The sequence below is a fragment of the Haliotis rufescens genome, unplaced genomic scaffold, assembly GCF_023055435.1.
Source record: "Haliotis rufescens isolate VD_foot unplaced genomic scaffold, xgHalRufe1.0.p SCAF_20, whole genome shotgun sequence".
Lineage (NCBI taxonomy): Eukaryota > Metazoa > Mollusca > Gastropoda > Lepetellida > Haliotidae > Haliotis > Haliotis rufescens.
In genome coordinates this window covers 15,458,890-15,473,759 of record NW_025963891.1, presented here as the reverse complement: position 1 = coordinate 15,473,759, position 14,870 = coordinate 15,458,890, and the positions used below count along the sequence as shown (strand labels likewise).

The 14,870-nt window shown below is 38.1% G+C and overlaps 1 protein-coding gene across 1 annotated transcript; it reads left to right on the top strand.

Annotated features, from left to right (window-relative positions):
* The first annotated feature begins 35 nt into the window (after positions 1 to 35).
* On the top strand, positions 36 to 13,561 carry LOC124132376 (ADP-ribosylation factor-like protein 6-interacting protein 1). Its single transcript, XM_046496267.2, has 6 exons — positions 36 to 81; positions 4,624 to 4,775; positions 5,264 to 5,383; positions 6,015 to 6,132; positions 7,021 to 7,105; positions 8,747 to 13,561. The coding sequence occupies exons 1-6, from the start codon at positions 46 to 48 to the stop codon at positions 8,860 to 8,862; spliced, it is 627 nt and encodes a 208-aa protein (XP_046352223.2). The 5' UTR covers positions 36 to 45; the 3' UTR covers positions 8,863 to 13,561.
* Positions 13,562 to 14,870: the final 1,309 nt, after the last annotated feature.

Genomic DNA, 14,870 nt, shown 5'->3' with positions numbered 1-14,870 from the left:
GTCTCGGAAATTAAAGATCCTGCGAGATCATAACAAAGAAGTAAAATGGCGGATAGCACTGAATCTCGGCCTCAGGACGATGTGGGTATATCTTTTTTTAAATGTAATGTGTTCACAATTACTGTGCAGAATATTGCATGGATGTGAATGAACCTTGAAAGGACCCGATCGTGCCAAGTAAATGTGATGAAGGACTCCTGTTAATTGTAGGAACGTGAAAGAAGTAGAATAAATAAAGCTGTCAAATCAAATCACAGGATATGTCGTCTCCGCCTAATCGGGCGGCGCATTCCAAAATAGAGTAGGGCTCAGCTATTTCTCACCGCAATCACAGCTAGATGAGCAATCACGTAAAGCCAACTGAACAGAATGAGGCTTGTGATTCTAGAAACTGAAAGTGCTTTGTGTTTGTCAGTATATTTCGTGCAGAAACTGCTGAAAGCGCATTAATCCCAATAGGCTTAATAATTTTCTTAATATATCACCATGTTCTGGCGGTATGTGTTTTCACTGTAATCAGTAAATGTACAAATGTTTTCTTTTATCCTTATAGTCAACCAGGGTTGTAGTACTCTATGTATTAAGTTACGTTTTCTAAATTAGTAAGTACAACCCCGACACAAGTAGCCATTGTAGTTTCTATTTATAGATAAGGGGAAAAACACATGTCTTGAACTTCGCACTTTGTCAGGGAAAAAAAGAAGACAATCGTTTGATGATGTAAAACATATTTGTCATCAAACGATCTTCCTTTTCATATATATATTTGGAAATTCTGGTGCATTGCAGTCACCTACAATAACAACTTTATATTGCAAAATCAAAAGTGTGAAAGACGTTTGTTTTCAATAATTATGCAAAAATGACCATGAAATATGATAGCAATATGGATGATAGTGACAATAAGCTCTGCCTTTAGTGGACATGAAATTCTAATCTCTTTTCCTGTCACCTTTTTTCATATCTATATAATCATTATCATTATAATTTTTCTAACTTGTCTAAAGACACATAAATTTACATTGATTGACAAACACTTTATTGATCTGCTGAGTCTTGTTTTTATGCTTTTCTTATCTAGCAGTAACGGATTGCCTTATAATAAACATAGTCTGCTATTACAATCAAGGCCCTTATTACAACAGCTAGCAAATGGGCACATGAGCATAAAGAGAAGCCTATCCATCAACGACCTTGATGAACACTGGCCCAGTCACATAAGGTGCCCCAACTTGCCGTGTAGAGTTGCATCCCCAATCACATGCTTATGAGTGCCACAACCAGTGGATTGTAGGTGCCAATCCCGTTTTTTGCCCTGATGGATTACTGATGCTTGTGGATTTCACAAAAGTTGTAAACGTCTAAGACCTGCATCACTTCAGACTTCCATACTTCAAATACTTACATGCTGTAATATAAATATAAATTTTTACTTATCCTGCATTACTCGTTAATGCATTTACTGCTTACCTTATGACAAACAAGACAGCGCCTCGCAATGGTCCTGGGTTTAAAAAAGAAATGCTGTTTCCAACACAAGTCCACTTTTTACACATAACTGCAGCGATGGTCTTGTATAATGTGGACTTGAGTCAAAAACAGCATTTCTTTTCTTAACCCAGGACCCTTGCAAGGCGCTGTCTTCTTTGTCGTAAGGTAAACAGTAAATGCTTAAAGGAGTAATGCAGGATAAGTAGACAATTGTACAAAATATTTAGATTTTACTAATACTGTTTAAAGAGGATTAATCTAAACACACTCACTGTTGTAGACTAACATCTAATCTCTGAAATGAACATATCGTACATAAAAAAACAGTTGTTCAGTTATCTTAATAAAAATATAATAAAAAGGAGCCGAGTGACTCTCTCCAGTGATCTAGACTTGCCAAACATTATAGACTTGCATGGGCTGTATTTGATATATATTTGTATCAGGGTCTGTAAGACAGACTATCACTGTTGTAAAGGTTTGCATTAAACATGTGGACACTAAGTCACAGCCAGAGATCAGGAAATAATAGTGAGCACATTTTGCGACTGGGACAGCCCATCATGCAAGAAGTGTGCTCTCAACATGCTGTAGGTAACATGTATGTGTATATAGGACAAATGACATTTTTCTTGGTTTAACTATTAATCACAAAGGACCAAGACAAAAAACAAGTTTTTGCTAACGTTGATATAGGTACACATGGTTACAGGAAGTTCATGTTCGTAATGACAGACAACTAACTTCTGATTGATCAAAAATAGAACTTGTGAATAGTGACTAGAAGCACTTTCTGACTGAATATCATACAAAGTGAAACTCAACTTGCTTGTTGCCTCATTGATGCGAAGTCATCACTGGGTCGGAGTGTGCCAACGTTCCTAAACAAACAGCCTTGTTTTAGCATCACCAATCTTACACATATGTCACATCAGAGCTCCAGTTAACTTTTTGAGCAATTGAGTTTTTACTCCAGGGTTTGTATTTTAATTGAGTTGTTACATTTTCCATTGGGTAACCATTGTAACCAATATTTTTCACTTATCTATTCATCACTCTATTGGGTTTTTCCCAAAATTAGTGAAAATTTTAAGATTTAATCAAATGAAATAATGTTTCAGATGTATATAACTGTTGTAAATATATAGGATTGACTCGGAAAGAAATTTAGCTCGTAAATGTGTTTTGGTTATAAGCTCCTTTGTACGCATGCTGAAAAAGCTTCATTGGGTATTCACACAAGCTGTTTTTATAATTTGAGTTTTTCATTTAATGCATGCCTTAATGCATGCCTTTCTCTGTATGCAAGTTTATTGAAAGTAATTAGGTTTTGAATATTTTAGGGGGCTATTTTACGCAAATACTCTGCTTATCTGTAGCTCTGTACATTCTAAGAGGCTTTACTAAAAGATCAAAGGCCCCGACTGTACTTTAGCCTGTGATAAAGTACACTTTTTGAGTTACGTCATAATGGACTGACATCATGGCGCTGTTCGAGTCACCTCCCCCGTGATCTAATATATCCTTGGTAAAATCGTTCTTTCATTTATCATTACTGTCAAGCAAGATTGTGGTTCCACATCAATTTTCGGTGAAATAGTTTCTTTAAACTTGTCGAAGATTTGAATATTATTATGTAGGAAGAAATACGGCAAGATTATTTCAACCATCTCCCATGTCAAGGCTCATCACAAACATATTCAAACCACTGTGTCCATGCCATAGCAGTCACAAAATTGTGTGAGGCAGGTGTTGGTGCCTTCGAGTTATGTCTATCTTTGGAAGAAGGAATGATCAATCCTTAAAAAAGTTTCTTAACCACATGTACACCTGTTGCTCAGCGTCCAGCATTTAGCAATAAACTGCTGTCAGACAAAACAGCCGCTACATGCTCTTCCTCCCCCATGAGATCGAAGATCCGGGGTAGAATAGGTGGTCAGCAACCGTAATAGGCGACTATGCTTGTCGTAAGAGGGACTAACAGGGTCGGGTGGTCAGGCTCTCTGAATTGGTTGATGCATGTCATCGTATCCCAATTGCGTGGATCGATGATCATGATGTCAATAACTGGATTGTCTGGTCCAGACTCGATTATTTACAGACCGCCATCATATAGCTGGAATATTGCTGAGTGCGGCGTTAAACAACAAACAAACAATCAATCTTCCCCCATGCTTGTCCCACAGTGACGCCATTTCATGCCCCCAGCCATGGATTCATGTGGATTATGGTATCATGTAGCACAACAAACTCGGTAATGCCTTGCAGTTGCTGCGGTCTGCTAATATTAGTGGTGGAAACAAGGTTACAACTTGTACGACAGAAAACATCTCAACACACAAAAACCAGCCACACCAAACTTTGGCTATGTTTACATTTCTTAGCTCGGCCCCATAGTGCATTTGTGGAATGTTTAAAGTAATGTGATTACATTGAAGCAAAATAATGTAAAAGCTTAACTTTAAAAATCCTACTTCTGGCAGCATGGGATTATGGATAAGCACACACCATGGTTTTCCCTGGCCTCTTAAAACTGGGGGTCATAATGACTCCTTAGCTGTAATACAGGGAGTCATATGTCTTTCGAAGGGGGTCATTTTAACAAAATACTAATTGATGTTAGATTTCGTAATGATTTTAATTTATAATTTAAAGCTTAATATCTTAATATCAAGCTGTTTAAGTCATGTTTTAAGTATTTATCTACTCCCTACACAGTTGCTAATCTAATTACATGTAATTTGTAATGTCCAATATTTGTTATTATATTTGCAGATAACCGATTGATATGGACTGATAAGGGAACTTCTATATAATATTATAACTCTTTACATGATGTGGCGTAACCTATTCTTGACAGTGACTGACATGAAAAACAACTGTCCCGCTAGGCAACTATTGAAACTTAATTCTGATTGGCTGCAACTAAGAGCTTGCCATTTGGGCTGTTCCATTTTTAGAAATTAGGTTTTCCAACATCAGACAAAGCTGATATCGGTCATATTTTATTGTCAAGATATATGTCCGTTTCAAATTTTAATGTTCCGACAGTATAGTGCAATTAATGGATTTTGACAGTCTGAAACATATATCTGTGATTTCTTCTAATTGTCTATGGTGTTGTATTTGCAGAGCCCTCGTCCCAGCCCCCACAATGAGTTGGAGGAGCTTAAGAAGGACCTGGAGGGCTGGAGAGAGGTGCTTCTACCCATGACCAGGCTCCTCAACTGGGACAAGCCATACCACCCTGCTATTATACTGGGCCTATCCACAATTATTTTCGCGTAAGAATATTCCTGCAAAAATGCACCTTCATCCAATTCTTGAAAATGCGTAATTTAGCTTTGTTTTCTATATGTATAATAAGTGAGTGAGCAAGTATGGTTTTACGCCGCTTTTAGCAATATTCCAGCAATATCATGGCAGGGGACACCAGAAATGGGCTTCACACATTGTACCCATGTCGGGAATCGAACCCGGGTCTTCGGCTTGACGAGCGAATGCTTTAACCACTAGGCTACCCAACTGCCCCATATGTATGATGAAGTGATTAGAGTTTGAATCAGAGTGTGTATCAGAGTGGGTGTTTCTTTTTAATTTTAACATGTTCAGGACATCCTGACAATTATTGCTGCTTGAAGCAAAAAGAGTGTAAAACAAACCCTAATCAGATATAAACTTGGCTGATATAAGCATCCTTGCTTGACCATGTTGTTGCCCAGGACATAGAGAAATGAGACTTGGGTGATTCCTTGGCTTTATTTTCTTTCAGACTAATCTGGTACTTTGAGCCATCGGTACTGACTACCTTTTCACTGTTTGGCCTGATCATCAGTTTGATTGACTTCCTCGTTCCAATCGTTGGTCCAACCCTGTTTGCTTCTGGCTCCTGGTGAGATATAAACAATCACTGTGTTACCATGGTTACATAACAAGGGAGGCAGACATGATCATATCATTGATCATTGCACTATTTTTGGAATAAGAAAATTTTGGAAAATATGAGAAAGTATTAAATATTTGTATAGAATCTGCCAATTCTTTCACTGCTGCGTACATTTCAGTGAGAGTAAAACCCCTGCTGATTGGTCAGATTTTTTATTGTTGGAAGTCCTGGCACTGTATCACGTTGCAATTTTTAAACTTATCCTATCTCACACTATGGATTCCTCTTTCTTTTTCGACCCCGACATAGAAACATTCTTGAACCAAGTTTCCAACTTCATGCATAGTATGACCCCTTTTCAACCAGTCATTTTTACAATACATCATAATGATTTTTAAATACTACCCCAGAGCGTCTGATATTAATATTCTAAGATCATATTTTAGGTGTCCTGTAAAATAAAAAGATAGTTTAAGACAGAATGATATTATTGTCTTGCAGAATCCTTTTCGGTACTATGGTCTAATATTAGCACTCTTCAACTATGGATAAACAAATATGTTTGTCTCCCAGTACTTGAAGTAAAATTGACAAGTTTCCACTGTATCTGTCCTGACACGTGTTTCTCCCTCTTCAGGACAGTGGTGCAGCAGCAGCAGTATGAGCAGATCTGTTTGCGTTTGATGCATGCCCGCGACCACTTCGTCAACTTCAAGAACACCATGGGCACACTGAAGGTCGAGAAACCAAAAGTGGTGAGTTGATATCAACCATGCAACAATCAGTACTAGTGGAACGAGGATGATAAAGGCCTCAACTATGAAACAAGGTTATTTGTGTGGGATTTATTGATATTTTCTGTTAACTTCATGAGTATGAATTACCTTAGCCTGTCTCATACCAATAGAACTTCCAAAGTGTTCGGGTAATTTGTTTTTTAGAACAGAGATCTAGATAAGCAATGTATTTGCGTAACAAAAAACCCCACCCCACCCCCAAATATTCAAAACCTAATTACTTTCAATTAACTTAGCAATATTCCAGCTATATGATGGCGCTCTGTAAATAATCGAGTCTGGACAAGTCGATCCAGTGATTGACATCATGAACATTGATCCATGCAATTGGGATACAATGACATGCATCAACCAAGTCAGCGAGTCTGACCATCTGATCCTGTTAGTCGCCTCTTACAACAAGCATAGTGGCCTTTTAAATCAAGCATGGGTTGCTGAAGACCTATTTTACCCCTGGATCTTCACAGGTCTTATTACCAAATGTCCTCTTAAGTTATCAACATTAGTTGAACGCAGACATATTGTGTATGAAATAAATCATACTTTTGTTCATACTACTGTTGCGTACAGTTGTTTTGATTCCTTCAGTTTTGCTGGGGCAGTGGGGTAGCCAAGTAGTTAAAGTCTTCACTCATCACGTTGAAGCCCCGGGTTTGATTCCCACATAGATACAATATGTGAAGCCTGTCTATCATGTCCCGCACGGTGCTGGAATATTGCTAAAAGTGGCATAAAGCCTACTCACACTCATTCACTCTAAGGTTTTGTTAGTGGCTTGCTGGTGGTTGGAAGTATATGATCCGTGAGTTGTATAGGACCATGACTGTAGCATCTGTCTTCTTCCAGTACTTCATCCTGGTCATGGGGATCCTGGTTGTGTTTGCCTGGGTTGGAAGTCTTTTCGATAACCTCTTCCTCACATACTTCCTCGGTAAGTTGACACTTTCCATTCTTTGTCATGAAGCTAATTATTTTGTTTCAAGAAATAGAAAACACGACGTGTTGTTTTATCAACTTTTGATTATTTACTGAATAGAGTAATCTTTTATGTTCTTCCCATCTTCCCAAGGCAAGGGAGTTAACTATCTAGAAAAGTTCAGTTTCCACCCTTGCCGAACTAGGCTGGGATTTCCAGGCTCAATCGTAGCACCACCGGTGGCTATTACAAGTTATGTCCCTTCTATGTCCCTCCTATTGACCAATCAGATTCCACCTATCATATCACTTGCATTTGCATTTGCATATTGGCGGCACCCAGTCAAGACGATATGATTGATGATCAATATCTGTTTTGTAATAGAATCGGTCTTACCCCACAAAGTGCATCAAATCACATGAGCACCTTGATTAAAACATGAAAAGATTTGCAAAATATCTGTCACACCCAGTTGACGGTACACATGCTTTGCAAATCCTGAATTCAACTGAAATTTGCTTGTTGAAATCAATATTGTTTTCTAACATGTCTAACCGGATGTCGATTTTGTTACACGATTTTGACTGGTCTATGCACAGACTTGTTAGTCCAGCCAAACTGTAACTGCATAATACCAGCCTAGTTCGGCAAGGATGGAAACTGGAATCTCATAGTCAGTTATCTCCCTTGCCTCGGGAAGATGTGTTCTTCCAGCCCAACACATGCTGTATTCTTATCTTGGATGATACACATTTCTGTTCATTATAGTACTATTCCCTCACTCACCATGCTCTCTCTAAATGTTATCATAGCACAGACAGACAGACAATTTATTCAATATTGAGGCCACAGACACATACACACATACAGCACAGACAAACATATCATTTGAAGTTTTCTTGAAAAATAGCATATTAAGTGCTCTTAAACTTATTACCTATTTTTGGCACTTTAAATGTATGTTAACAGATATCTTGTATTGTTTGTGAATCCTCAGTGTTTATTATAACCATGGATGTGTGTACTGCACTGTCATTTCCGATATATTTACTAACATACTTGGGGGCACGGGTGGCCCAGTCGTCTAAGGCGCCGCGATTGGCTGTGCAGAGTTGCGTCCCTTGGGCACGCCAGAAACCTATGATTGTGGGTTCGAATCCCGGTTCGCCCCGATTATGTTTCTAGGTTTGTCAGCACCATACCCGTGCTCGTGGGTTTCACCGAAGTGGTAAACGTCTGAGACCTGCATCACTTTGGGCTTTCCTCCCACATTAAGCTGACACGCCGTGATATAACTGGAATACTGTTAAAAGCGGCGTTAAACCCAACTCACTCACTCACTCACTCACTAACATACTTTTTCAAACATTATCATGGCAAAAGTTCAGCATACACAATGTCAAGTCTTTGAATGGCTTTTAGAAGTGATACACATAAGGAAGAGAATTTATGGATGTCAACTTCTTTATTATGACGAAACACAACGTTTCAGAGTATATATGCTTACTCCTGCATCACATGAATGACATTGTGTTTCGTCATAATAAAGAAGTTGACATCCATAAATTCTCCTCCTGATACACAATTTCACATGTTATACACTGTTTCAACCATGATAGAAATAAACATTTATTCTCCTTCTGTTCCCAACCCCAGTCAACATCGTGCTGCTTGTACCCGGTCTTCGTCGCCATGGCATCATTCAGAAGTACTTCCGTGGAGTGTGGCTGGTCTTCAAGAGGCTCATTATGGGAAAAGACAAGAAGAACTGAATATTTTGAAGAAGGATTGATGGACAGTCATGTCTGTTGGGCATAATATTGCTGCAGTCAGTTATTGGTGTGTTACATGTTCTTGTTGAGTGTTTTACATATGACCAATCTTGCTGGTGTAATATGTGCAAAATTTATCTTTCCTGTATTTATTGCTCTTTTGAGGTAAGGAAACGTTAGATCATATATTCTAGGTTTTACCCGAATCGCAGATGAGTTGCTTAAATTAGATAGATGTATTAGAAGATAGATGTCTGACCATAATTATTTGCAATATTTGGCTCTGCATTTAATTATTCTGATTACGTATAGTGACTAAATTCTTCAGTGAAATAAGGCCATGGTATTTCATTTAGACAAATATTGACAGTAGTTAAATTCTTTGAAGACTGAACTGGGTTCTGTTATATATATATATGTCCTTGGCTGCTTTGGACACAGCTAGTGTTTGTTGCTATGGCTTAAATTTGGGTTGATCTCAGATGGGTGTGTTCTTTCCGTTATTGCTGAAGGGAATGTGTTACTCACAGACTGAAACATCTCTCTGTAAGGATGTAGTTTCACAAACTGTCAAAACATCAACTGAAGTAAATCCCCAAGACCTAGGGAATAGTTTAAATTGTTAGGGGCAGACTGTTTTGGGAAACTTTCCTGTTTGTATTCTTAATATTATTCATGTAATCAAATCACTGGGCTAGCTCGGTTGATACTGTAATCATAGATTAACAAGGGTTTAACTAAAGAGTGTTCTCACAGTGTGGTTGTAGTAATGACTCGTAGGGTATGACCTGGGCATATGTATGGGTTCATTATGGGTTGATGCAACGTGTTCAAGACGGTCAAAGGGGGCGCGGGTGGCCCAGTCGTCTAAGGCCCCGCAATTCGCTGTGCAGAGTTGCGTCCCATGGGCACGCCAGAAACCTATGATTGTGGGTTCGAATCACGGTTCGCCCCGATTATGTTTCTAGGTTTGTCAGCACCATACCCGTGCTCGTGGGTTTCACCGAAGTGGTAAGTAAACGTCTAAGACCTGCATCGATTTCGGGCTTTCCTCCCACATTAAGCTGACACGCCACGATATAACTTGAATACTGTTTAAAGCAGCGTTAACCCTAACTCACTCACTTACTCTCTATGAGACGTGAACGTGCAAGACTATAGTTGAATTCAAGCACAAACAATATGATTTGGTAATGATCAACTACAGGTCATTACTACAACTCTCTCTTTGAGAACCTCCTTAAAGGTGTCACAGATCTCTATGTATTAATCTTTCTTACACATATTTTCTAACTGATATGTGTATATGAATATATATGCATGTATATCCATCATGGAATAATGGTACCAAATATTACATGGTAGTGTAAGGGACATATCATCTTGATGAAGTTATACAAAATTTGGATCAAACTTGGTTGATAAGTTGTCAGTGTGAAAAATTAGACAAATAACCATGAAAATAGCAAGAAAGCATACAATCAAAAATCCCTTTATTTGAACTGACTAAATAATGATATGTCCTTTCATTGTTTTCTTATTAATGTTAAATATTGAAGACATTTATATACTACTGTAATAGTATAGTCCTTTTCTTGTTACTTAGTAAGTGGTTCTTCTGGAATGTCATCTTTACAATAGAATAGAAATGTGTAAGACACACAAAAGTTTACCATCAAAGTGCCTCAAGGTAGATTTTTTTAAAGTCAAAATGTATTTGAGTATATGTTGGACAACTTCAATTATGGACAATTCTGTTCATATTATACATGCACAAATATATTTTTTGTTTGGTAATGTAAGTTTATAAACAAAAGGTCTGGGCTTATTCAATAATTGTCTGTCAATACATAATTTAGGTCTTATTTGAAATAAAACAATGGAAAATGGCCTCTTTTCACTTTTACACATTTTCTATTTAAGAAGTGGGTTTGTTGATTGTGTGCTGTTGTGGGTTATCTGTATTACAAAGATCGCCTTTTGAAACTGGGTGTTTTTAGCATTTTTTAGTTCTCACAAAACACTAATTGCTCTTGTTAAGAGTTTCATTTTCATAAATGTCTTATAGGAAAAGCTTTGCTCATTTGTTTGATCATAACATTTTGAACCTATTTTAGAATACAGGCTTTCATTTGAAGTCGCCAGTTTTTGACATGTATTCTACCCTGTCAATTATCCAGAGCTTCCTATTTTTAAATGAAAGTCAAATGGCTTAAAGTGCTGGTGCTTGGTTTATGAAATGTTCCTATATGTAGGAAAAAGTAGCAACGATTACAGTTCAGGTACTGAAGAATTATTTTGCTTCACATTTCTTTCACATACAATTTCTCTTCTCCATGTTAACCATGTAATTAGTATCATATGTGTCATGAGATTATGTGTGTCCTCTGTCGTACAATGCGCCATGCATAAAGCATGCAGAAGCATTTTATAAACCGTTGTATAAATCAGTAACACCTTGTGCCAAGCTTTAACTCATTATCATTGTGATTGTCCAATCACAGCTTCTGTATGTCACCTATCAGTCTAGTGGCTGACATTCATTTTGTACACAGTAGATTGTCGATGCTCTGTTAACTTTCCTGTGTGGCTTTCCAGGCTCTCAATATTCCAAGGTATTTATTATCACCTGTTCTATTTACATCTTTGATGCTGTGTAAACATTTAATCAAGTATTTATAGATTGTACATTTTTAGATTTATTTCAGTCTTTCATTTTGATTACGTTATGAATACCTGGCTGTATAGTGCTATAGATCTTTAGGAATCAGATATTCAAAGACTAACGTGAATGTCACTTTTTGATTAGATACTTCTACATGTATAGATATTTTAATGGGTTACATACAAGAATTCTCACAGTGATTAGTTGCAAGATAGCTTGTGCAGCATGATGCAATAATAACACAGGCGAAAATTAAATAGCAGGGCGTATCAGATTTTAGCAGCTTAATGCTCCTGTACATTCCTGCCATTGACTCGTGTCACAAATCAAACGTTGGTGTGACAGTTAGATTTTCTTGGGGTCCTAACAGACCCTCCTGATGGTGTCTCTAAGTCATATATACATGGCAAGGAAGTAATGCCACGACAAGCATTATGACCTCAAAATGGCCAATGAGATGGCTTGATGTTATTGATCATAATTATCACAGATGTCATACCGGAGATGTTATGAAAAGCCCCGAGACTGAAACGAATTCAGTTTTGTCAAATTTAAGTATTCAAGAAAATCTTCCATCAGGTCTGTTATTTCATTAATACGACTTGTGTATAAGAAGGGTTTTTTATGTTTATTCAGTGGCTATTTTATAAGTCAGATGATTTTAAAGATTCATTTTATTAGATGTTTTAACTAAATATCTATGACAAGTGAAAGAGATGCTTGTCTCAGTCAGTGCATTTTAACTTCCCTGAGGGTGATAGGTGTACCCTGGTCTTTAAATACTACATTGTATTATTAAACATTTCGTAACACTATTAAATTAATCTTTTCATCCTCTGATAAACTTTTTTTCAGTAGATTAAATTTAATATCCTGCATACCACTGCTCGGTGATGTTTATGAATTATTGAAATTAAAAGCCTAATATCCCAATTATTTTGTTTTGTGTTGACATTTCAAATTTTAAGGGCTATCATGTCGGGGAAATGAGGTTGTTTTTTGTTGGAGGGTAAGACCAGAGTACATCTATCGGAGGAGACGGTTGTGACTTCTGGTTTTGTTGTTTATGATATTTTTATCTCAATATTCCATCACTTTCTTTCTCCCCCAATGTGCTGTAAAGAAATGTGTTATAAATCTGTTCTTGTTTGATAAACATTGTGATAATTCTGTTGGTAAATCAGATGTTTTGTGAAAGATGTTATCTAATGTTTAAGATTGGTTGTAAATGATATGGCCAAAAAATCAAACTTGATGTTGTATTGCATGCCACATTTGACACTGAATTCATTACTTTGTTATTTCTGATACCAGTAACTGATAAGGGATTATGGATCTTGTTATTAATTCTCTCACAAATATCAGAAAAATATCTTTAAAAAATCATTTTGGCTGTCAGAGTTAATGGATGTCTGTCATTTAGGGTATTTTTGGGGTTCTGATGACACGTCCAGTTTTCCAATGATTTTTTTCATGAACTTCATCATGAAGATCCATAAATGTTTAAAACTGAATTATTTTTTCTGTGGTACTTCATTGAAAGCGATGCCAGCGTTTTACATCCAGTGTTGTTTCATTGTCAGTGTTGTGTAATTAATGTAACTCGTAAGGTGCTTCATCACTTTAGGACCTCGCTATTACTGTCATCGGATTCTTAAACATTGATTCTTTGAATGCTCACAACCACCAATTGACGACTAGTCTTGATACATTCTCCTTAGTCTTTCTTGGATCTGAAAATCTACCTTATCTTAGCCAGTTCGAAACTCATTTAGCTTAATTAATTTATATGAACTATCATATGAATGAAATAGGCTCTCTTTCTGCTCAATCATAACGTCTGTCCCAGCTATCAGAAATGTCTGGCAGCTGAAATAAATAGACTTTTAGACATTCTGTTCATGGATACCTTCACTACAGAGATCTTCTTGCCGATCAGGTAGTTTTGTAGACAGTGTCGATTTTTTGGATGCTTTTTAATCCATTAGTAATAGAGTAATATGTACGCAATTTGTGATTAAAGTTTTATTGGAATATTATTAGTTTTGTCATTGATGTCCCGGTTCAGGATAGGGTATCCTATCTGTGCTAGACTGGGCTGGTTGTGTGGCTTGTCATCCTACACTGACTGTGTGGAGGGGGCGGTCTGGTAGCCTAGTGGTTAAGGCGTTCGCTCGTCACGCCGAAGACCCCGGTTCAAATCCTAACATGGGTACAATGTGTGACGCCCATTTCTGGTGCCCCCCGCTGTGATATTGCTGGAATATTGCTAAAAGCAGTGTAAAACCATACTCACTCACTCACTCACTCAGTGACTGTGGGGCATATCATCACCTATTCCTTGCCGGACTCATTTATTTACAGCTTGCCCCGACATACGTGGAATATTGCATCATACGGCATAACACTGCATCCAGAGATAATTGGCCTGATTGTTGAGAATTCAAAATGTCAAAGCTAGAGAATAACCAGTTTTGAATAACTGCCTACGACCATGTCATTATTGATAGCCAGACAGTACTTGTATACTTGAAACTAACATACAATTGGTATATTTGTCATTTGCAAATGTTACATCCTAAATCCAGCTCTTGTTTTGCCTGTCTGTTGGCTGTGTGGGTAATACAACCATATCCCAGTTGATTATGTCCAAAACCAACATGTTAAAATTACTTTCGCTTCGACAACAGTTGTAAAACTCCTCGCAGCTTTGGAGGATTTCGAGACAACAGGTCCAAGGGAGAGACAACAGGTCTTAGGAAAAGACAACAGGTCCATGGGAGGGACAAGAAGTCCAAGGGAGAGAGGTCCTAGGGAGACAACAGGTCCTTGGGAGACAATGGGTCCTTGGGAGAGACAACAGGTCCTTGGGAGAGACAACAGGTCAAAGGGAGACAACCTGTCCAAAGGAGGGACAACAGGCCCAAGGGAGAGACAACAGAGCAAAGGGAGAGACAACAGGTCCAAGGGAAAGACAACAGGCTCAGTGGAGAGACAACAGGTCCTAGGGAGAGACAACAGATCCTAGGGAGAGACAACAGGCCCAAGGGAGAGACAACAGGTCCTGAGGATACAACATGTCCAAGGGAGAGATAACAGGTCCTAGGGCGAGACAACAGGTCCAAGGGAGAGACAATGGGTCCTAGGGAGAGACAACAGGTCCTAGGGAGGGACAACAGGTCCAAGGGAGAGACAATGGGTCCTAGGGAGATCCAACATGTCCAAGGGAGAGAAACAGGCCTTGGGAGATACAACAGGTCCAACAGAGAGTCAACAAAATGGGTGATCTTGATGTTCTGACCTGCTTACACCCGGACATCTTCACTGATGTAAAGGTTTCACA